The following is a 26,181-nucleotide window of genomic DNA, read 5'->3' as shown; positions in this document are numbered from 1 at the left end:
GTCTATGTAAATACAGTAGAGCCAGGGTAGAAAAGGGCAAAGCCAATTATTTTACTATATCAACACATGGGGGAGGATGGTGGAAAGTTTGATTTGCTGAGAAAAACAATGATAAATTGCCTAAGAAATCCAGAGAAATGTGGCATAAATAAGATGACAGGCTAACACTAACTAGAGTAGCTCTGATGGAAACGTGCACTGATTATGCAGGGTGCATACTGTCAGGTATTGATTGACTAATATGTTGTATGATTACAGGGTCACCTCAGGGACATTGTTGTTCTCCAGTGGTCCATTGAGATCAGACCGCTGCTGCCTCCTTGGCTGTTCTGCACTATTAGACACCTAGAAAGAATTTAAATTGGGAGAAATGGGTGACAAATGAGTGGAGAGTGAGATCTGACATGTACAGCGGACTAAAAAAAAAAGACAGAGATGATGGGTTGCAGGCCATTTATGAACAGCATTAACAATTTGATGCGTATCAGAATCAAAATGCCAATGGGAATATTTTATGCAGCACAACGAAAAGTTTTCAAACACAGTGTACTGAGAAATGAACAGATGTTGTCTTTAACTGGAAATGCACAGTGCTAAAAAAGACACTTTTACTCTTTGTCTATCTGCAGGGGAGTTAAAGTCTCAAATGAGCACTCTGTCTACTGCGCATAAGAACATTATTACTTGATGAAATTCATTTGTTGCCTGACAGGATAAAATGCAATCTCCTCATTGCCCAAAGGCAATAAAGAAGCAGGAGGGTAATAGAACTTCACAAGACATTCACTGGACCACTGAGGCAATCAGACTAAATCTCACCCCTTCACCTAATTCCCCCTTGGAAAAATTTAATTTCGTATTCTGTTTTGAAAATGCAAAGTAAGGTATTTTGAAGGAAATATCCAAGAAACCCAAATTTTCAAACTCAGTTAAAAAGTCAGCACCTCCTCTCAATTTTCAGCAAACAAGTCTATTGGCATAATGCATGGCTATCAGTGTGTTTGTCTTTATTGCCTGCTTAGTTACTTTAGGCAGAGGTTTCTAGAAATGAGCCGTTTTAATTTTTGGGCTGTTCAAGCCAAAAATAAATAAATAACTAAACACCCACACAATGTACCTGAGCGAGAATAATGGGACGGAATCTAAAAAGCTTCTCAAGGTAATGTATTCTAGCTGGGTGGAATTTTGTTTATTCCTGAGCACTAACAAATGGCTGCACAAATCATCAGTAATGAAATTCATATTCGGGGATTTCAAGAAAGTGCTTTTGATCAGGGTCCCCTTCATGTCTAGGTTACAATGAGACGGTTCCAATTTCTGCCAGATTACTTTCTTTCATCCTTTTCAACTTGCCGCTCAAACTGAGCACTTTCCCCTTGAAATGAGTGAGTAAATGGTAATAACAGCCTATTCTCTATAACTTTTTTTTTAAACTACCCCAAAATTATGTAAAATACATTTACATCACATTAAAGAAAACATTCTATGTCATCTCTAAATATCACATTTTAAGCATCAGCTCATAAGAGCATAAAATACTCCATCATTACTGACTGCTTAGCTGTCAGGTTTTTGAGGTTCTCTTTCAGGGCATAAACAAGCACTAGTCCTGGTTACTCAAATGCCACTTGCATTTAAATCAGGGCTGTCAACATTGACATTAATATTTAATAATAATAAGGAATATGCATATTTCAGAGAGCCCTTTTGGGATGATCTTTACTATTAGATTAAAATAAATAACATTTAATATTACATTAATATTTCTAATTGTTTAACTATTTAAAAGGAAACAGAAGTCTGTCCAAGTTTGCCTGTCACTGTTTTCCTTTGGGGCTAGGAATAAGAACAAGAATTGAATTCATTATTCAGGAAGGATACATTAAACTGATCAAAAATAAACGTATAATGTTGCAAAAGATTTCTGTTACAAATAAACTTTGTTGTTTCTATTCAGAATTCTGAAAAAGAGTTGAATGGTTTCCACAAAAAGCAACTCAACTGTTTTCAACACTGGTAATAATAAGAAATGTTTCTTGAGCACCAAATCAAAATATTCTAAAAGATCACGTGACATTGATCACTTTGGTAATGCCTGCTAAAAACAGCCTTATCATGACAAAGAATAAAGTATCACTTGAAATGTAGAAAGTGTTATTATAAAATATAAAAAATACTTTACAATATTACTGTTTTCACTTTATTTTTTAACAAATAAATGCAGCCTTAGTAAGACTGTTTTAAAAAATATTACCAGCCCCAAACTTCTGAACAGTAGTGTGTATATATCACAGACCAGATAGCTACACTTACAGTAACCCATTACATCCACAGATGCTAGAGTACTCAGATCCAAAAAACAAAGATATATTTACTCTGTCATCTCCTTCTATAGAATATTACTACAGAATACACTGATACATAAGTCTAATACAAATGTCTAATGTACTGAGTTGATACTATTGCTTTTATTTCATATTTTACTGAGCTGATTTAGTCAGTGTAGTTAGTAAGCTGCTACAGATACAGATCCATTTATAGCTTGCTATGCAAATCTGCCTACCTGCTCTCTCACCTGGTCCTGTGTCCATCTCTGTCTCTCCTCTGGTGTGTGAGGTTGTACCTTAAAGTTCCTCTGGAGCTCAGGATTGTGTCTGGCAGGGGGGATGTTGAGGGATTTGGGTCTGCCGTCATGACGGTGAGGCTGAGGGTATGAGGCAGGAGCAGGGGCGGGTTCGGGTTTGGAGCGTGTCTCTGGCTGGTAGCCGCTCGGTGCTGGATCGGGCGGCAGTTCCTCTGGACTCTGATCAGTGCCGCTGCTAAGACTGCCCATACTCATGCTCATCTTAATCTCAGCTACTATCTGATCAATATCCTCCTCTGCCTCCTCTCCTGTCTCTCCGTCTGTGCCCTTATGCCTTCTGTATGGTGACGTATGCACAGAGTTTCCATTGTCCTCCGTGGTGTAGTAGTCACCTGCGTAACCAACTCTGTCTTGCCCCACCTGTGGCTCTTCCTCCTGATCAGGGCAGTAGCCCTCACTTCCTTCAACATCCTGCACTTCTTGATCTTCAGCAGGAGGTGGAATCTGTTCCTGATGGGGATCTGGATAGTGTTGTTGTTGTTGGGGGTGGTGATCGAGGACAGGTTCGGGTCTGCCATCATACAACTGCTGGTCAGAGTCCTGCTCGAGAACTTCGCAACGCACTTCTCCATCATCACCATGTGCATCGTCCTCTCCCTCCACCCATTCCTCAACCGCTTCCTGGCACTCATCTGTTTCTGGAGGTGGCTCCATGCGATCGTCCGGGTGTCCGTACTCAGGCTCATTACGGTCCATTCCCTCCAGGTAGCTGTCATCCTCAGGGCAATAGCGGATATAATACGTCACACCTTCATCCTCCTCTGGTAGGCCTTCATCGAAATCATCCTCTTCTTCATCAGATGTATTGTTGACATAGTCGGAGCTAGAGTCTCCATCCAGACTGTCCGTGTGCCTGTGGTAGTCTCTATGGGTGTGGTCTGGAATTGTGGGCGTGGCTGGTCGGCTGTCTGTCAAGTCTGCCTCCTCTTGGTTGGGGTAGGAGTGTTGGGATACCTCAGGGTCCTGGCGCTCTTCATACTCCTCCTCAGGGAGCTCAGGCTCGGGGTACGGGGCTGGGCAGGAGCGTGGAGCTGAAGCGTGAGGCTCTGTGGCCATGCTGCTGTTGGTCCCTGGCCTCTTCCTCTGAGCCATTGAGAACCACTCACAGGCCGATCATCACTGGAAACCTCAATCCTGCCAAACAAAAACACATTGATAAGTATGGCAACATTCATAAACACATATATAAACAGTAAATTTAATAAATTAATGTTAACAACAAACCCTGACAAATGATACAAATTTCCCTAGTTTTAGCAATTAACTTTACAATGTATGTGACCAACCAACATGAGTATATACATAAAGAAAGTTTTCTTGTTGCTCATATAGTATAGCATGACAGAAACAATACCAAGGCTGTGGGTTCAATTCCCAAGGAACACACTCATAAACACTGTGTAGAGAAAAAATTTTTTTATGTCACTTTCAAACAATGTTTGTGCCAAATGCATACACTGCCATTCAAAAGTTAGGAGTTCGTTATAAAAAAAAAACTTTTATTTAGTAAGGGTGTATTAAATTGATTGAAAGTGAAAGATATATTTTATTCATAAATAAAACATTTATTATTTACATTATAAAAGTATTTACTGTTTCAATAAAATGCTGTTCTTTGAACATCCGTTACCAAAGAATCCTGAAAAAAATCTAGCATGGCTTTCACAAATGTATTAAGCAGCACTATGTTTTCAATAGATCATAATAATAAATACTTCTTGAGCCCCATATCAGCATATTATAATGATTTCTCAAGGATCATGTGACACTAAAGACTAGAGTAATGGCTGTTGAAAGTTTAGCAAACAGTTAATTTAAATTGGTATAATTTCACAATATTATTGTTTTTACTAAATTTTTGATCAAATAAATGCAGCCTTGGTGAGCATAAGAGACTTCTTTTAAATAGTAGTGTGTATGTAGGTATAATTACAGTTTAGCCCCTAGCATTTGGCCATAAGAGCCGTGCTTTACTGTCTGTGTCATTTACGATCAGATTAAAACAGAACACCATGTTTCCAAATCAAGTCCTCCGAGTTGTGCAACAGTCTAAAGAGAACACACACAGGTCTTGATGTGTGAGACTGAACAGTTGAGCTGTAACACATCCACATATTCAAGCACTGTTGGGTGTATTGATCTCTGAGTGGAGGCACAATCTCTTCTCAGCTCTCAGTATCTAATCAGTTTCAGTCATCCAGTCTGACTGATGTTCATTCCCCTTTGCCTGCACCATCATTGAACCGCTCCAGCTGAGTCTGACATGATATGAAGAACAACACCTGTTTTCTCAGACTTACCTTTCAAAGTCTCCAAAGCAGCCTAATTAAGTCATAAGCATAATAGCAATTCAAATATTTGGACCATTACACTGACATACAAATATATTATCTTGGCTAAAATAAAACAGGAGTCTATAATGATTACTTTTATTCATAATTTTATTATTATTATTATGACATTTTGTAAAGAACATTTAGTATTTATTAATAAATAAATTAATGATAAATATAAATATTATTTCCAGCAAATATGAAAAAAATGAAAATATTCTATCTTTATAAACCTTTACACAGGTGTGGGTTCAGTCAAATTTGTACATGTCCGTGTTCATGTTCAATGTTTCTTATGAGGTTGAATTCTATTTGAATATATTTTAAAATGTAATTTATTCCTGTGATAGATGAATTTTTAGCAGCAATTACTGTAGTCTTCAGTAACACATAATACTTCAGAAATCAGAAATGCTGATTTGGCACTCAGTTGAGTTGTACTGCTAAATATTTTGATTCTAAGCATTAGATTAGATTCAAGATTCAACTTTATTGTCATTATGCAGAGTACAAGTACAGAGCTAATGAAATGCATTACTTGGTGAATATAAAGTTAAAAAGAACAGCAAATATTTGACGGAAATTGATGTCAATTTTTATAAATGTTATGCGTCTCTGCAGAATAAAATTAATAATATTAAAATAAAAAATACATTTACAGACTCCAAAATTGGAATGGTAGTGTATAAAAAATAAGATGATTTTATGGATGGAGCATGCAGGGAAAATGTTGGCAGTAAAAATGAAGAAAGTCGGTCAGCCGAAGAGAAAACCCTTATTATCAAGCACTGAACATAGTATCAATAAATGTAATGTCTTTTGTAGAAAAATCTATTTCCACTGACTCTTAAACATTAAGATCTTCACATCTTAGGACCCACGGAAATGCTGGGATAAATCTCACCTTCCTAAATTGCAGTTTGAAAAGATGTAAACATGACAGAAAGAATGGTCAAAGTTTTCTGTCTGAAGCTTGGAAGAGTAGGCAAGACAAATTTTACTAACATAAAAAAGCAATTAGATGTCAGTGTTCAGAGATAAATCATGACGAAAGCGGCTGTACAGAGGCTGCATAATCACAAACAGGATGTAAAACTCAAATCAAACGTGTAATAGTGTTGGTGTAAATCTTGTTCGCCCTCTTACAGACACACACACGAACACAATGCCATGTTGCAGTCTCTGTCAGATGCCTGCAACAACAGCTTACGGAGAGACTTTTATTGCTGCTTTCCCTTTTGTTCATCCTTTCTCCCTGCCTTTAATTACGCCTTCCATCACCAGCCATTACAACAACTAATTATCTTTTTGCTTCTGCTCCTCCAATCTTACAGTGCTCTGAGCTTGTGTGTGTGACACTACATGAATTTGTCGACTCATAGAACCTTTAAGTGTCTAGACAAATACCGCAGCTTTTAATGAAGCCCTGATTTTTTGGTGCCTTCACACACTATAGCATATTTTACCCTTATTAAACTCATCATCTTAGTTAAACCCTATCCGACTAATAATTTTACATTTTTTTTAAGAAATCACTGTTTTCTCTCCACCTGTTATTGATGAGCATATAGTATAACAAGTGTTTTATGAGCCCTCCCCCAACTTCTGTCAGTCAATCCCAACCGACGCTCTGGTAACTAAAGGCAACAGTCTCCCAAAGGCACCCTCGACCTTTCACCTCATTGTTCAGTCATAAACCACACCCAGGAATAATGTCTAGAGCGTGGTTAACCCAATTTATTGCACACACATAGCGTACATACAGTATCATTTCCATTTACTGAAGCTGAATACATTACCATGCCAATGACCAGACTGTCAAGAAAGATGCACGAGAAATAAATCTCGTCTACCCAGGACAATTGGGATTCCATTCATTTATGCACATCATTTTTAATATGAAACATAAGGGCATTAAAGCAGCACAGCAGACAATATATTAAAATGAACTCAAACAAAATGTAAGCTTATTTGGTTTTTAAATATAAATCCTAAAAATATTTTAAAGTGCCCTTATTATGGGTAATGAAAGGTTCATATTTTGGTTTTGGGAGTCCCCAACAACAGGTTGACATGCATGCAAGGTCAAAAAACACTTTCATTGTCTTACAATATGCATTTATTTTTACCTTACTTTCTCAATGACTCCCAAACAATTCGCTTAATGATTTATTTTTCAAACCTCTTTCTTTGCATGACGAGAGTCTGCAGTGATTGGTCCTAATGGTCTCAATTTCATGTCATCATGCCTGTAATGCCTGGTAAACCAGTGTTTGTGAGCGCTGTGTTGCTTTGTGTACAATGGGAAACTGCTATTTTACTGCTCCAAAAGTAAAACCTAGTGGCAAAGAATGAATTTGCATTTTCATTCAGACCAACGCATTTTCATTGACGTCAACATGAAACATCTTGGGATTCATTTTAAAAACGATTCATTTCAATGATTCAGAGTCGGCTCTTTCTTCTGAGAGACAGTAACTTTGTATAGGGTGCACTTTCAGATTTAAAACTGCAGGATGTTTTCATTCACTTAGAGCTGTGTTACACACTGCATGAAATGTCATTTTCAAAAATCCATAATAGAGGCACTTTAAATTCCTGAACTAAAAATGTTACTAAAAAAAATAGCTGAAACAGTTGTTGAAAAACATAGCTCAATCCAAAATTCTGTCATAATTTACTCATGCTTGTGTGGCTTTCTTTCTTCCATGGAACAGAAAACAAGTTTTTTTTTTTTTTTTTTGGAAAGTCAGTGAGGTCCAAAACAGCCCCATTGATATTCATTTTATGAAAAACAGACTAAGAATAAATGATTTTACTAAATAATATACAGTATATTACAAAGACTTGTGTGCTTTGTTGGCCAGAGCTGTTCAGCACCCATGACACACACTGAAGCTGCGTGATACCACACACTTGGGAGTTCATGGCTCAGGCTTCATTTAGCATGGGAACAAAAACCCAGAACCTTTTTGTTAATTGGCCACGGAACATTTTCATTGAAAATTGGTATAAAACTGCTGTGGACTCCTGCAGAGAACTTTACAACCTCCGATTATATCAGACATAACAAATGGCTGTAAAATGCATTTTAGTCCCATGCAAAAATTACAAGAGATGTGCAAACACATGGAGTAAACTTAAAAAGACTAAAATGCTAAAATATATATTTTTTCCAGATGCCTAATAGCATTTTTACAGAAAATGCATAAAAAAATTAGCCACTTACCAAATAGAATGGCATTATGAGGTCAAGACTATAGCATAAATATTACATTTGGACAGCATACTGTGCAGAATGCAGTATACTCAAATCCATTTTCCCGCTGTATTTTCTGCTCTCTATAGCATTTTGAATGCTCTTCACAAAGACCACTGGTTAGACTCAACGAATAGATCTCATCCCACAGCTCATCCTTTCAGTAAAAGTCTACCTGTATTATATAGCTGAACACTGCTATAATGCATTCCATTGTAGTTGTGTACCTAAAAGCTAATATAAAAATATGAAGATGCTGGAATTTTACTTTGAACTCAGGAGCACAGAATTCACAAAAATCTTTTTACTTTAAGAACAGTCATTTAAACCGAAAACACTGTTACAAATATAAATCCACTGCTAGAGAAAACAAGCATCTATGCAATCAGACGTTTTATTCAGAATCTTACATTTTCTGAGACTGTGACAAACAGTCCTGGTGTGCCTTGCACTAAATTGCATCACATGACCCAAACAAGGTTTCATTAGGCATTACAATGATTAAAACTTTGAAATAACTACAGAAAGTCTAGAATCAATATGTGAAGATTGCTTGTCTGAGATGTTTTGGGAAGATGCATTCATTTATTGGTTTTATTGGAAGCTAGTGACCTACTATGCTGCATCAGTATGATGCATGATTTCAATTTAACAGCCACCGAAGCCATGCATTTTCTGTAGGGGAAAAAGCCTTACAGCACAAGCATTCTTTCATGCTCAAAATACTAGTCAAAAGTTTGAGTTACAATGCAGAGTTCCTCCCAGAATTAATGTTTTTAAGAATCCATATTAAGTGAATCATTCTATTGTTTTACCACCAATTTTCATTAGTTTCATAATGGTTATGTAGTGTCATAAGTAAGCTTTTAAACATTGAGCGGTGCCTCAAAATACATGCAACCTAGACTCAAATAAGGGATTTGTGCCAAGCAAAACAGCCAAAAACCAGATTTGCAGACAAGCAACATTCTGTTCCATTTTCAATGAGCAGCAGTAAAGACCAGATACATTTGGTTACAAAACAGGAGGGGGTTAAAAAAATACACACTGTGCTAATTATTTCCTTGAGATTTCCCAAACATCTCCAGCTTTAACTGAGGTAATGTGACTGTTAGTCTGGTTTATGTGCTGCTGTACTGACCGACACACTCTGGAGGATAATTGCGTGGATTCAGCTGACACACTGGCAATGTGAAAATTGGGTTTCACAGCTGGACATATATGATTGTATAACAAGACAGATATGCGATAAGAGTTCCAATAAATAAATCATTTGTATATTATCGTATTTTGCATGGAATATCTCTGTTGGAGACGCATTAACAATAAGTTTAACTTGTTTTCTGAAGCATTTGAAATAACCCTGATGATGCAACACAATGGTAAAAACAAAGGTGCTCTGGTAATTCTAGAACGTGATTTGCTGGATTTCTTTGCTAATGACATTGTAGATGAGAAGGTTACTTGGTTACTTCAGGGGTCCTCATTACTGAAATCATAGAAGCAGAGGGAACTCTCTGGGTGAAGTCCAAAGGGGCAAGCACAGACCAACCCCTTATGAAACAAAAATATATTGCAGTATATTGGAAAATATCATGTAATATATTAGGCATATATTCTTATATATATTTATTTTTTCCAATATATTGCAATATATTGAAAGCGGCAATCATTTGTATGTATAAAATAAAATAAAAAGGGAAAATAATATATTGCAATATATTACAATATATTTTAAGAAATATATTGGTAAATATATTTTCCTTTCGTAAGGGACATTAATCTGTTCTTGTCCTTGGCAGTGTGAGCTACAGAATTGAATTTCATGGACTAAGGTGTTTAAGTAAGCGGAGAGAGTTACAGTGATTCTGTGGTATTGAGGAGAGTGTCTGGTGTGCACTCAGAATGGGAGACATGATCACCTAATAGTCCCCAATTTGGTTAAGACAGGTGTAATCAAAATTTTATTTAAAAATACAAAATAGGCGTCTTTGATTTTGGGATGTCCAAAAGGTTTATTGTTGCATAGTTTATGCTATGTTTTACATAGTAGAGAATATACAGTATATAATGTGTAGTATGTAATATATATTTAAAAAAGAGGTTTACCTTTGACATATTAAAGACACGTATGCCTATTTATTATGCTGCATTTTTAATAATCCTGATCAGTATTGTAAGCAACTCATTAGTTCTCTCACCAAACATATTTTTCAAGTTTATGCAAAATAAATGGACATACATAAATTGTTGCTCCATTTATTATTATTATTATTTTTTTCTATTGCTTGACTTTCCAGCTTTAACTGCTTTATTTTGGACAAGCACAAATGCACAGAGAAATTTATATATAATATTCCATATATAGAGATTTTATATATATATATATATATATATATATATATATATAAAATCTCTATATATGGAATATTATATATACATTTCTCTATATAAATCTATATATATAAATATAAATATAAAGCTGAATTTTCAGCAGCTATTACTCCCAATTCCTATTGCTATTTGTGTCTAATTTTTTTGTGGAAACCATAATACATTTTTTAGGATTCTATACTAATTAGAAAGTTCAAAAGACCAGCATTTATCTGACACAGACACTATCGTTTCACTTTCTTTGCAGCTGTCTATTCACACCATTAAAAAAAAGGAATAAGGACAGAAGCTACACATTCGTGAGCATAGGACAGACTGTGAAAGAGTCCATTTGAAACTCAGAGGTGAGTTCCTCCAGTTCCTCCTGCAAGTCTTGGCATTTTGCAGGCGCTTCACTTCCAGCGGTGTATTCCAGCGTGAGAACGGAGGAGTGATGCCTGGCACAGCCATAGTCGTTTGCTGCCTCCTGTAAACAGGCTTATTTATTTCTGAAATGAGCTACGGCTTTAACTCACAGTGGGACACTTTTCTTGTTTCCTTGACAAATGTCTCCACTCTTTCACTTAACGGAAATGAGCGAGGAGATGAGAGAATTAGATTTCTCCTTGCCATCCTTACGATGGAGAGATGTGAGGCTATGCAACACTCCCTGCTTCCCTGTTTCCTTCACTGCTGTCTTTAAGACAAAACAACAGTTGTTCCTTATCTATAAAACACGGTCATTGTTTAAACATCACAGTTTAACACATCTCTCTAGCTATCTGCTGTATACAAAGCACACACATTAACCGCTTATCATTGAGAAAAGATTAAGAAATGCAATGAAATGTGTATGTGAGCATCTCCTCAAGAAAGCTGAACATAAACAGCAGTGAATCCAGCATCAGTGAGGTCTAATCCTCTTTACCCTTTTAGTTCTCTGGTTAGCCAATGGGATGCTTATGGCTTTTAATGACTTGCTTTATCAAGCGTGGCTTAGCCATTAAAGATGTGAAAGAAAGTCAGCCAGAAAAATTTGACTTGCGCCGAATAAATTCATGCTACACTTCATTTCTGAAGAGTCTGTTCAGGGTCGAAGAGCTACACTATTTGGCATATGAAGTGCCATCACAAGAACAAAAAAAACTGTAAGATTAGAATAGCATTTATTTCCGTATGTATGTCGCTGTATGGGATTTTCAAAACCCAAAATATGCAATAAAAATATTTTTTTCAACAGCCATTAGAAAGCAAAAATAAATAAATTTTGTCTGCTTTTGTGTTCCTAATCCCTATTAGAGGTCGACCGATATATCGGGCCGATTTTTGTCATTTTTTTTATATATCGGCATTGGCCGATATCCGTGTTTAGTTGCGCCGATTTAAAGTCAGGCACGTTGGCGGGCAGCCCCGTGTTATCGTTGACGTGGAAAGTGCTGCTGCGCATGTGAAAGACCCCAAGCCAAAACTTTTGGAAGATTCAACAACAGTCCTGGGAGATAAAGGTAGTCAAAGAATTTCACTCTGTAAATGGGGTGGAGAAGTTGGCAGCTCTTACAAACACTGCAGCGTGATTGAGGGCTCCGTTACTCCGCCCCGCTCACAGACAGTACCGTGCTCGGAGAGACAGCTGTCCTGGAGCTGCCCAGAACGGTGAATGATATTTGTTCGGAAGCATGGTTTGATGCAGACAATAACCAGGTTTCCATCCAACTCATTTGTATTTAGGGATGTCAATCAGGCGCGCAGATGGCACTAGGGACGGGGGGGACATGACCCCCCCAGATTCATAGTAACCAGATCCGTCCCCCTCAGTGTCTCAAGGAAAGGCTCTATTGGTAAACAGAGGATTAATCTGAGTTTCCGCTATGTACATTAGTCTAAGTAGAAGCGACCCGACCCGTCGCTCCTTAAAAGTGTAAGTTACTAAACGAGACGTCACTTCCTGTTTGTTGTTGGCGGCTGTACTGCGTTTGAGCTCCGTCACTATATTCTTTTCATTGACTATTTTTAACTCAAAAATCAATTTTATACATCATCGTTTCCGTTTATATAACGTGTGAATATATCCTCTATTGTATTCTACAACAAAAACAATCAGAGCGCCTCGCTATCACTAGTTTTATTTTGATCTCCCGGGTCCGCTATTAGCTTTTAGCCCGTTAGCATCAGCGGCGTGGTTGCAGCTAACTGCGCTAACATTGCTAATACTCTATTCACACACATTACCACTGCTGTACTCACTGTTACTTGCTTTAATGGCGGATGAATGTCTCCACTCTGTGCAGCTCGAGCTCGAGGCCGTGGGAAAGCAGATTCGCGACCTGGAGGTGAGGCAGGCCCAGCTGAGAGAGCGGAGAACCGCGCTGGAATCATCCCGGGCTGACGCTCACAAGTCCGGGGTAAGTATACAGCGATCTGCTAACAGTCCCACCACGTCTACTCCGTGTGTTTCTCTGCACAGGCCCGGTGCACCCAGGACGCGATCTTCCCAGATGTCCTTCACTGCGACGCCGGGACACCATGGACCCTGGGTGCATCCACAGCGGAGGACGCGAGCCAGGTCCCGGGCGACGACTTCTCCCCCTCCTGCCTTCGACATCTCCATCCGGAACCACTTCGCTCCCCTCCGCGAGACAGGACGCGACGCTGTGATCATCGGAGACTCCATCGTCCGACACGTAAGTGCTACGTTAGCCGAAGGTAAAGTGCACACTCATTGTTTGCCTGGTGCTCGTGTTCTCGATGTTTCTGCGCAGATACCCGCGATCCTGAAGGTCGACGAGAGCCCCAGAGCGGTCGTGCTTCACGCCGGGGTTAACGACACCACGCTGCGGCAGACGGAGACGCTGAAGAGGGACTTCAGCAGCCTGATCGAGACGGTTCGCAGGACAACGCCCGCGGCGACGATCGTCGTGTCAGGACCAATGCCCACGTATCGACGAGGACACGAAAGGTTCAGTAGACTTTTTGCTTTAAATGAATGGCTGTTGTCATGGTGTAAAGAACAGAAACTGCTATTTGTTAATAACTGGAACCTTTTCTGGGAGCGTCCTAGGCTGTTTCGCGCTGATGGATTACACCCCAGCAGAATCGGAGCGGAGCTGCTCTCTGACAACATCTCCAGGACACTTCGCTCCATGTGACTAGTAAGACAATTCTCTAATAACTATTATGATGAGTTTTGTTCCACCCGCTTAAATGATAAAAGTACTTGTGCTGTAAAAACTATTAAGACTGTGTCTGTTCCCCGAATAGTGAAGTCAAAATATAATGTAGGATCTAGAAAAAATCTTATCGTAATTAAACCAGAAAAATGTAAAGTAAATGAACAAAAACAATTTTTAAAGTTTGGGCTCATAAATATTAGATCACTCACACCCAAAGCAGTTATTGTAAATGAAATGATCACAGAAAATAGTTTTGATGTACTCTGCTTGACTGAAACCTGGCTAAAACCAAATGATTATTTTGGTCTAAATGAGTCTACTCCACCAAACTACTGTTATAAGCATGAGCCCCGTCAGACTGGTCGTGGAGGAGGTGTTGCAACAATATATAGTGATATTCTCAATGTTACCCAGAAAACAGGATACAGGTTTAACTCTTTTGAAATACTTTTGCTAAATGTTACACTGTCAGACATGCAAAAGAAATCTAATGTATCTCTTGCTCTGGCTACTGTGTATAGACCTCCAGGGCCGTATACAGAATTCCTAAAAGAATTTGCAGATTTCCTCTCAGACCTTCTAGTTACAGTTGATAAGGCGCTAATCATGGGAGATTTTAATATTCACGTTGATAATGCAAATGATACATTAGGACTTGCGTTTACTGACCTAATAAACTCCTTTGGAGTCAAGCAAAAAGTCACCGGGCCCACTCATCGTTTTAATCATACACTAGATCTAATTATATCGCATGGAATCGATCTTACTGCTATAGATATTGTACCCCAAAGTGATGATATTACAGACCATTTCCTTGTATCGTGCATGCTGTGTATAACTGATATTAACTATATGTCTCAGCGTTACCGTCTGGGCAGAACTATTGTTCCAGCCACCAAAGACAGATTCGCAAATAACCTGCCTGATCTATCTCAACTGCTATTTGTACCCAAAAATACACATGAATTAGACGAAATTACTGACAACATGGGCACTATTTTCTCTAATACATTAGAAGCTGTTGCCCCCATCAAATTGAAAAAGGTTAGAGAAAAACGTACTGTGCCATGGTATAACAGTAATACTCACTCTCTCAAGAAAGTAACTCGTAGTCTTGAACGCAAATGGAGAAAAACTAACTTGGAAGTTTTTAAAATTGCATGGAAAAACAGTATGTCCAGGTATAGACAGGCTCTAAAAACTGCTAGGGCAGAGCATATCCACAAACTCATTGAAAATAACCAAAACAATCCAAGGTTTTTATTTAGCACAGTGGCTAAATTAACAAATTACCAGACGCCACCTGATTCAAATATTCCACCAACGTTAAATAGTAATGACTTTATGAATTTCTTCACTGATAAAATAGATAACATTAGAAATACAATAGCGAATGTAGATTCTACAGCGTCTAACACTTCAGTTTCATCCATCGCACCCAAAGATAAACTGCAGTGCTTTACAAATATAGGACAGGAAGAGCTAAATAAACTTATCACTGTATCTAAACCAACAACATGTTTATTAGATCCTGTACCCACTAAATTACTAAAAGAGCTGTTACCTGTAGCCGAAGAACCGCTTCTCAATATCATTAACTCGTCGTTATCTTTAGGTCACGTCCCAAAACCATTCAAGCTGGCGGTTATCAAGCCTCTTATTAAGAAACCAAAACTAGATCCTAGTGTACTGGCAAATTATAGGCCTATTTCAAATCTTCCATTTATGTCTAAAATTTTAGAAAAAGTTGTGTCTGCTCAATTGAGCACCTTCCTGCATAAAAACGATCTGTATGAAGAATTTCAGTCAGGTTTTAGGCCCCACCATAGCACAGAAACTGCACTTGTTAAAATTACAAATGACCTGCTTCTTGCGTCAGATCAAGGCTGCATCTCATTTCTAGTCTTACTTGATCTTAGTGCTGCGTTCGACACCATAGATCATGACATACTCATAGATCGATTACAAAACTATACAGGTATTCAAGGGCAGGCTCTAAGATGGTTTAGATCCTTTAGACCATTTTGTTTACTTAAATGAGGTGTCATCTCATTTATCATCAGTAAAATATGGAGTGCCACAAGGATCCGTCCTAGGCCCCCTTCTATTTTCAATATACATGTTGCCCCTTGGTAATATTATTAGAAAATAAGGAATTAGCTTCCACTGTTATGCTGATGATACTCAGCTATATATTTCAACGAGACCAGATGAAACTTCCCAATTATCTAAGCTAACAGAGTGTGTTAAAAATGTAAAAGAGTGGATGACAAATAATTTTCTCCAATTAAATTCGGATAAGACAGAGATATTAATTATTGGACCAAAAAACACCACACAGAATCTTGTAGATTACAATCTGCAACTAGACGGATGTACTGTTACTTCCTCTACAGTCAGAAATCTGGGTGTTATATTGGACAGCAATTTGTCTTTTGAAAATCATATTTCCAATGTTACAAAAACCGCATTCTTCCATCTTAGAAACATTGCCAAGCTACGAAACATGTTATCTGTTTCTGATGCAGAAAAGCTAGTTCATGCTTTCATGACCTCTAGACTGGACTATTGTAATGGACTTCTAGGTGGTTGTCCTGCTTCGTCAATAAACAAGCTACAGGTAGTCCAAAATGCAGCAGCTAGAGTCCTTACCAGGTCAAGAAAATATGATCATATTACCCCAATTTTACAGTCTCTGCACTGGCTACCTATTAAGTTCCGTATCAGTTACAAATTATCATTACTTACCTATAAGGCCCTAAATGGTTTAGCTCCTGCGTACCTAACTAGCCTTCTACCACGCTACAACCCATCACGCACCCTAAGGTCACAAAACGCTGGACTTTTGGTAGTTCCTAGGATAGCAAAGTCCACTAAAGGAGGTAGAGCTTTTTCACATTTGGCTCCCAAACTCTGGAATAGCCTTCCTGATAATGTTCGGGGTTCAGACACACTCTCTCTGTTTAAATCTAGATTAAAAACGCATCTCTTTCGCCAAGCATTCGAATAATGTATCTCTTAAATTGTGAGTGTAGTTGCATCTGCATTTTTATTCTTTAGCTTGGGTTAAACTAATTTTACTTTGTTGGATCAGCAGCTATGCTAATGATGTCTCTATTTTGTTTCTATGTTTTGCCACGGGATGTAGGATTGCCACAAGCTCCAGTCTGGATCCAGAACACCTGAGAAGAGATGATGCTGACCCTCAGAGGACCCCAGATGATGCTAACCTTGAATCAACAAACACAACTAACAATTATTGCTACATGTGTGACTCCTATAATTACTATTAATTAATAATATTGATAGTTCATCATCTAGCTGACTACGTCTTGTATTATTATTATTATTATTTTTATTTTTCTAAAATCCTGTCAAACGTGCACAAACTACTAGCTACTACTAAATATTGTAGAAACATAATTTTCTGTAAAGTTGCTTTGTAACGATTTGTATTGTAAAAAGCGCTATACAAATAAACTTGAATTGAATTGAATTGAATTAAAAGATTTTTGAAAACACACTTTTGACCGCAGTGTCTGACCGAGTCCCAAAACACACTTGTAGCCAATCAGCGGTAAGGGGCGTGTCTTGTCCTGATAGCGAGAAGAGAGCGCTCAATTTGAGTGCACCGGACGCATATTACTTTACATTTACATTTAGTCATTTAGCAGACGCGTTTATTCAAAATTTGCATATTAGCAGATCGACTACAGATTGAGAGAGATGGCAGATAAAAAGAGGGTTTACAATCAGGCAAGAGGCAGGACCCACATAAATATCGGGGCAGCTTTCCAGCGGTGGAGAGAAACTCAAGGATTGGGAAGGGCTCGAATCGGACGCTGAGGTTTCTTTGTTTCTTTTTGATTGGTGAGTAACGTTGATTTTGTGTTGTTTCACACAACCTATCCATGTTAGCTTTTGTTTGAATATGCTTGTTTGTCATCTTTGCTTGTTTCCGCGATTGTGGTTGCCATGGTTGCGCATGTACGTGCGGGGTGAAGATTTCAAAATAGGGGCGAGGCATGGTGGCCGAGAGAGCTCAACGTGCTGCAACTTCACAAAACGCGTTCAAAGAGAAAATGCACCAGCAAATTAAGAAAACATCTTCATCAGTTTGACAGCACACGTGCTTTGCTTTTTTTATATAATAAATGTATTTATTAATTCATTCATTTCAATAGTAAAACCATAGGCTATGTTTAGTTTTTGTAAGATAAGTTGTAAAAGTAAGTTAGCCAGCTTACATAACCTTTCACAGTTACAGTAATTGTGTATTTAGTCAGCTTATTTAGGCTAATAATATCCATAAAAAAAAGCTAAGGAATCTATGACCAGGATTGTTCAAATAAACAAAGATCTTTTCAGAGCAAAAATTGATCAATAATGTCCCAGCCATGTTTGTCACTTTACGGTTCCCTTAAATATTAAATTTCTTCATTTGTTTGTATTGTAAGTATTTGCAGCACGTGTTGTCAAACTGATGGAGATGTTTTCATAATTTGCAGGCATTTTTGTCATTTGCAGCATGTTTAGCTCTCTCGGCCACCGTAGCAGGTCCTGTTGGGGTATGGGTGTGTTTGTTTTGGTGCTAAAGAATCGGATGCAGGCTGAAGCACAATAATAATCTGACCATTACTTTATACCCACCTTCTCACTACACGCTGTTCTGTTGTCAAACACACGATGATGGTGCTGCCACTGACGTTTATGTTCTCTCTGTGTGTGTGTGTGTGTTTGTGTGTGCTATGACTCCTGACCGCGGGGTCTTACGAGGAGCTGGTAGCTGCCTCAATTGTGCCTGTAGCGGTAACCATAGTGTTCTTATACAGGTGCATCTCAAAAAATTTGAATGTCATGGAAAAGTTCTTTATTTTTGTAATTTAATTTAAAAAAGCTAACTTTCTTATATTCTAGATTCATTGCACACAGACTGAAATATTTCAAGAGTTTTTTGTTTTAATTATGATGGTGACTTCCAGCTTAGAAAAATTAAAAGTAGTAAACTTTGAAAGAAAAAGAAAAATTAAAATCCAAAGTAGGTTTAATTATGCACTCAATACTCAAGTACAACCTGGGATTCAGTGCGGCGTGGCATAAGTCTGTGGCACTGCTGAGGTGTTACTGAAGCCCAGGTTGCTTTGATAGCGGCCTTCAGCTCCTCAGTATTGTTTGTCAGATGTTACTTATCTTCCTCTTCACAATACCCCACAGAAACTCTGTGAGGTTCAGGTCAGGTGAGCTGGCTGGCCAATCAAGCACAATAGTATCATGGTCAGCACGTGTTGCTGTGGGCAGGTGCTAATGTCCTGCTGGAAGAGGAAATCAGCATCTCCATAAAGCTTGTCAGCAGATTTAAATCTCCGGGTAGATGGCTGCATTGACTCTGGACTTGATAAAACACAATGGAGCAACACCAGCAGACATCACAGCACCCAAATCATCTCTGACTTCAGAAACCTCACACTGGACTTTGGATTCTGTGTCTCTACAGTCTTCCTCCAGACTCCAGACGTTGATTTCCAAATGAAATGCTGAATTTACTTTCATCTGAAAAGAGGACTGTGGACCACTGAGCAAGTGACACTCTCCTTGAATCAGCTTTTCCTGATAATCTTCCCAAGGCTGTGGTCATCCCTGTTGCTTGTGCACCTTTTCCTACCACACCTTTTACTTCCAGACAACTTTCTATTAATATATTTGGATACAGCACTCTGTGAACAGCAGCCCTTTCAGCAATGACCTTCTGTGACTGACACTCCTTGTGGAGGGTGTTGATGATTGTATCTTGGACAAATGTCAAGTCTGTAGTCTTTCTCATAATTGTGGTTGCATGTTCTAAACTATCCCAGGAGGTACCCTGTATTTATACTCAAAATTAATCAAACTAATCAAGCTCAAAATAGAATATTCAAATTTTTGAGATACTGAATTTTTTATTTTCTTAAGCTGTAAGTTGTAGCCATCAGAATTAAAACTATTGAAATATTTCAGTTTGTGTGCAATGAATCTAGAATAAAAGAAAGTTTGCTTTTTTTAATTAAGTTACAAAAAATCGTCTATGACTGAGCTGGTGATTTCTCTAGACTGAGAAAATTTGACAGCTGGACAACTTGGTCCCCCCCAATTAAAAAATCCCATCTGCGCCCCTGATGTCAATATTCGATCATTTCCATGATCGATCGTCATTTAAATTAATGATCAATTAATAACCTTAATGCTGCAAAATGCGTCTGAAGCGGTATTATTATTATGTGCAAAAGCCACTTGGAAAAAAAGCTTTCTCACCCGAATTAAAGGAGTTTTAGTATGAATAAAATGCTAGTAGCAGGACTGTAAAATGAATAGATGTGATTATGATCATTTGATAAAATGAGGAGAGCGCGCCATACGTTGGAGATCATTTTACTTTGTTGACTGTTTCCCATCAAGGAGACCGCTGAATGCGCCTCTTTAAATGGTTTCGTGGTGCTCGTTGTTGTATTTTAAAACACAACTGCAATGTTTTCAAATGACACTATAGTAGTGGTGCAACGGATCATCATTGATCCGTGATCCGTTCTGATCAATATCTCAGGTTCGGCACACACGTGACCCGCAGATTGATTTATGAAAAAAAAAAAAAAAAAAGTTGCGCATGTTCTGTCCACACTCAGTGGTCATGGCGAGCGGAGAAACGGAGGGGCTTGAACGCCCCGCCCATTTTGGCTTCCCTGTCAGATATAATGGTGAAGGAAAGAGGTTAGAGCAGGGCCGGCCCTAGGTTATTATAGTTATTCATTTTTTATTTTAAATGTTCACACAACAACTCTTTAAAAGCAACAACCTGAAGGATACAGTAGAAAACAATAGAGAAGCATTAAGATCTCACCTCAAGGAAAAGCAGTTATAGTGTTTTCATTTTAGGTTTGGCAAAGTTAGAAAAGATTGTGGCCTATTTACACAAAGAGTGGGTATACGGCGTATACCTGCGTATCACGTAGACTACTCCACTGCTGTAACACAGCATGTTGTTCCTGTTAGCTCATAGCCTACCGCAAAAACTTCCTTTGGTAAATTGATATAATAATAATAATAATAATAATAATGCATTTTATTTACTGTTAAGGTGTAAAAAGTTGTTGGTCATCCTTGTCTTTATCTCCTCCGGGTAGGCTGGATGATATTAGTCTACATAAGTTACCTCTGCTTTGGGCCCGTTTTTCTTCCTCCTCCTTCCTTCGTTTTCGGAAAGCCGATCCCGATGGCTGGGGTGTTCTTTTCATCATAAAAGATTATATATATATATGACCATTTATAGCCTACAATCGCCAGGGGGGGCTTTTACCCCATCATTTAAAGTGCTAAAACCAGCTGTCAGATGTTTTCGCACCACTCCCGGTTGCAACGCGCGTGAGTTTGACAGCTGCCTGTCAGAGTGACTCAGTCATTTATTAGGATTGTAAATCTAGTAAAATAAATGGACAAATACAAGCAGTGTGTGGACAGTGCACAGTAAAAGTGTACAGCGTGTGCCCAGCTTTCATAATATAATACATACATTTAATGAACTTTTTTTTTTTTACGTTTGAAATGTTGTGCATCCACTTATTATTAGTGTGACATTTTAGCATGCAAATGAAGGGGAAAACTTCAAGATATCGGCCATAAAAATCGGCAGCACATATCGGCCATCGGCTGACCCTGACCTCTAAACATCGGCATCGGCTATAGAAAAACCCATATGTGACGATCGCGTATCCAGAGAGACACAGGGAGAGCGAGAGATCCAAATGCAGATGTCTTTATTATAGGGTAATCCAAATCGTAATCCAAAAACACAAGCCAAGGTCAAAACCAAAAGACAGTCCAAAACAAACAAACAAAGGAAAAGGGACAGGAAAGGGAACTCGGAATACGAGATGACTCGGAGGACGAGCAGACAGGAAGAATCTCGGGGGACGAGAACGCTGGATACACAAAGGGTAAGGACTCCTTACAAAAAACAGGGAAAGACAGGTATTTATAAGGAGGCTAATGACAATCAAGTGACTGCACCTGGTGCAATTAACAGGAGTGCAATTACTGTGAAGACAGGACCAGACTAGAGGAATTCTAGTGCCTACGGTGAAGTGCTTATGGGGAAGTGAGCCTACTAGTGGACACCCAGGGAAACAGAGACTAGACAGCGTGACACCATATCGGTCGATCTCTAATCTCTATACCCTGGGAAAGTTATATGATTATGGCAAATAATAAATGGTAATAATTGTAAATGAGCTCCTAAAGTTAACCTCCAACATGTCTTAAATGCCCAAAGGTAACCTTTTTAAAGAATGTATTGGGTTGTTTCAGAAAATGCCCATATAATTAGATAGCACCAAAGCCTGCTCTTACAAACTCATGAAATTCATAAAAATTTCTTAAGAATTTCTCAACTGAAGAATATTATTAAAATCTTTTTAGAATTTATCTTATGAAATGTCTTTTCTTTTTGTGAATCCAGCCCCAGTGATGTGGTCCAAGTACTTCTCAGAGAAAGATATTAGTGTAATGAGGGTGAACTTTTCTAATCGTTTTATATATAAGAACTAGGGCTGGTAATTTAATGCGTTAATAAGATTAATTAATTATGGAGAAAAATAACGCATTAAAATTATTAACACATTTGCCCCGCCCCAGACCTACGTGGATCATCTGCCATTTCATACAGTCAATTGATGACTAATATGAGGCAGGGGCAGTACCGCTGCTCGCTATACACAGAGTAAGCAGTTTGCATAGGCCACCAACTCCCAGGGGGCCACCATCCCAGCTGCTCAAAAAGAAACGTAAATAAACATGGAAACATGAACATATATACAGTACATAATTATAAAAAATAATAATTTTACAGTGAAGACAGTATACAGAAGAAGTACACGTGACGTGCCATTCCCCCATCCGCGCCCGCTCTCACCTCATGTTTGTGGCTTACTGCAATGATCATAACTGATGCCCTAAAACACTGATGCCAAAAAAACAAAACAAAAAAAACATGGTTCTTGTAGCATTAGTAACTACAAATTAACCCTGGCTTTGATACTTCAAATCACTTCAAATAATAATTTACGAAGTAATTCAGATAATATTTTTGTGGTAATAAAAACAGACCTAAGCGAACAACAACCTTTAAAATGCCATAAAATGTATTTTATAAAAACAATGAGGCAATAATGATTGGATAATTAATAATTATCGTATGGTTTTACTTAATAACACTGTTAAAATACATAATGTAATACAAAATAAACAATTTATGTACATTACATAGGATATTATCACAAATGCCTGCAAAGGGCACTAAAGGTCTGATAATTGCTGTTGTAACAGGATGATCAAATCCTGTCACGCTGTCTGGTCTCTGGTTCCCTGAGTCTCCACTAGTGGTCTCACTTCCCCATAGGCACCTCACCGTAGGCACTACAATTCCCACACAGCCTTGTCCCTTCATCACAGTAATTGCACTCCTGTTAATTGCACTCAGGTGTCTTCACTTGATTGTCATTACCCTGCCTATATTAACCTGTCTTTTCTGTTTGTCTTCATGGAGTCCTTTCATTCCGTCACCCAGTTTCCTCGCCTTCCGAGTGTCCTCGTCTTCCGAGTTTCCGGTTCCCTTTCCTGTTCCTTCCCTGTTTGTTTATTTTTGGATGGATTTATGGTTTTGACCCCTGCTTGTTGGATGCTGATTTGGATTACCCATTAAAACCCACACTGCAATTGAATCTCTCGTCTCCAGTGTTTCCCTGGGTCTCCGGTCGTAACAGAAGGACTCCATCAATGTCGAGATCCAGCGGTGTGGGACTTCATTCCCGCTCCCCAGCCAGTATGGTGCAGCGGAGGGCTAAATTCTTAAGATTAACCACCCTCCGCCAAGAGGGGATTGAGGTGATTGCTATGGCACATGTGTTCTGGACCCTGGCGGAGGGTATGGGATACAATGATGAGGCCCTTAAGGACATTTTTAACACCGGTCTGGATGACCCAGCACCCCGTATGGAAATGGATCAGTCAGACGGGTTTGGCTTCTGGGAATTTATTTTCTACTTGCAGCATCGGCTTCCGTGGGTTGCCCCAGCCACTCCTGTCTCTCCCGGTGGGATGGTAACAGGCTAACAGGAGGACCACCAACCCAGCACCACTGCACAGTATGGTCGCCAGCCCAGCGCCACAGCACATGGTGGTTGCCAGCCCAGCGCCACAGCACAAGTTGGCCGCCGACCCAGCGCCACTGCACAAGATGGCCGCCAGCCCAGCGCCACGGCACAAGGTGGTCGCCAGCCCAGCACAAGGTGGTCGCCAGTCCAGCGTCACGGCGCAAGATGGCCGCCAGCCCAGCGCCACAGCCCACAGCACAAGATGGCCGCCAGCCCAGCGCCACAGCCCACAGCACAAGATGGCCGCCAGCCCAGCGCCACTGCCCAAGATGGCCGCCAGCCCAGTGCCACAGCACAAGATGGCCGCAAGCCCAGCTCCACAGCACAAGGTGGCCGCCGGCCCAGCGCCACTGCCCAAGATGGCCGCCGGTCCAGAGTCATGGCACAAGATGGCCACTTGTCCAGCGCCTCTGCACAAGATGACAGCCACAGTTGACCCTCCAGAGTAGAGTCAGGTTCCCGTTGACCCTCCAGAGTCGAGTCAGGTTCCCGTTGACCCTCCAGAGTCGAGTCAGGTTCCAGTTGACCCTCCAGACTCGAGTCAGGTTCCCGTTGACCCTCCAGAGTCGAGTCAGGTTCCCGTTGACCCTCCAGAGTCGAGTCAGGTTCCCATTGACCTTCCAGAGTCAGGTCAAGTCACCGCTGACCTTCCAGAGTCAGGTCAAGTCACCGCTGACCTTCCAGAGTCAGGTCAAGTCACCGCTGACCCTCCAGAGTCAGGTCAAGTCACCGCTGACCCTCCAGAGTCAGGGCTAGTCACCGCTGACCCTCCAGAGTCAGGGCTAGTCACCGCTGACCCTCCAGAGTCTGGGCTAGTCACCGCTGACCCTCCAGAGTCAGGGCTAGTCACCGTTGACACTCCAGAGTGTCCACTCCAGAGTCAGGGCTTCCGTCTCCATTGAACTCTCTGAGCGCTCAACTGATCCTGTCGTGGCCACGGAGGCCACCCTTAACTTGTTCATGTTCTCTGTTTCAGACTTGCCTAACCAGAATTGCTCTCCTGTGTCATCGATCCCACTGTGGTGGTCTTCTGCACCGCCCTGGTGGACTTCTGTCTCGACCGCACGGATGTGGTGGTCTTCTGCTACGCCCTGGTGGGCTTCTGTCTCGACCACACGGATGTGGTGGTCTTCTGCGCTGCCTGGATGCATTCCAAAGTAGAGGGGCATCAAGGCACTTCCGAAATCAAAGTTAGCTTCACTTCCTGTCTCCTGATATGCCTTCATCCGGCTGATTTTTGAAGCCATCATAGTTGTATACTTCGCTTCCTTTGATATCCCACAATCCTGTGTGTTCCATTCTGTGACAGTGAAGCCAAAAAATAAAGATGGTGTCTTGTGTGTAAATGTATGTTTTTCATCAACGTTTTCCAAAAAATTATAATAAAACAAAGAAAATAAATTATTAAAGTTATAGTTCACCCAACCAAAAATTACAATTCTGTCATCATTTACTCACATGGTCCAAAAGAGTATATGTAAAACATTTTATCAAACAAAATATTTCTTGCTGAACCTACTTTTTGTAATGCCTGTTTGATGCTTTACACAACAATGACTTTAAATTATCTTTTCAGAGAAATTTCTCCAAATTTGATGTGTGATTAATTAGATTAATTAATCACCACAAAATGTAATTAATTAGAATAAAAATTTTTATTGCTTACCAGCCCTAATAAGAAAACATCTTTTTCTAAGAAAAAGTGAAAGATTAGTGATGTGACATTCAGCCAAGTATGGTGACCCATACTCAGAATTTGTGCTCTGCATTTAACCCATCTGAAGTGCACACACACAGAGCAGTGAACACACACACACAAACTGTGAACACACACCCAGAGCAGTGGGCAGCCATTTATGCTGCGGTGCCCGGGGAGCAGTTGGGGGTTCGATGCCTTGCTCAAGGGCACCTAAGTCGTGGTATTGAGGGTGGAGAGAGAACTGTACATGCACTCCCCCCATCTACAATTCCTGCCGGCCCGAGACTCAAACTCACAACCTTCCGATTGCCAGTCCGACTCTCTAACCATTAGGCCAGGACTTCCCTAATATGAAAGTGACGTGACATTCAGCCAAGTAACCCATCCGAAGTGGGCACACACAGAGCAGTGAACACACACACACACACACACAACCCTTCGATTGCGAGTCCGAGTCGCTAACCGTTAGGCCACGACTTCCCCATATTATAGCATAACACAAAGGTTAGAATAAAGAAAACTGTT

General features: G+C 39.7%; 1 protein-coding gene across 6 annotated transcripts in view; it reads right to left on the bottom strand.

Moving 5' to 3' along the window:
* apba2b (amyloid beta (A4) precursor protein-binding, family A, member 2b) overlaps positions 1-26,181 on the bottom strand; it is a 93,111-nt gene that overhangs the window by 26,033 nt on the left and 40,897 nt on the right. For 4 of the 6 annotated variants that reach the window (XM_059530074.1, XM_059530077.1, XM_059530078.1 and 1 more), the window contains 2 exons: positions 2,564-3,778; positions 265-345 (listed from right to left, as the gene is read on the bottom strand). In XM_059530074.1, coding sequence (XP_059386057.1) covers positions 265-345; positions 2,564-3,736 — 1,254 coding nt within the window. In that variant the 5' untranslated portion in view covers positions 3,737-3,778. The remainder of the gene's footprint in view (positions 1-264; positions 346-2,563; positions 3,779-26,181) is intronic. The other 2 variants (XM_059530076.1, XM_059530082.1) reach the window with 2 other exon arrangements.

This window comes from Carassius carassius, chromosome 3 (assembly GCF_963082965.1).
Source record: "Carassius carassius chromosome 3, fCarCar2.1, whole genome shotgun sequence".
In the NCBI taxonomy this organism is placed as follows: Eukaryota; Metazoa; Chordata; class Actinopteri; order Cypriniformes; family Cyprinidae; genus Carassius; species Carassius carassius.
This window is presented reverse-complemented; position numbering and strand designations above follow the sequence as displayed.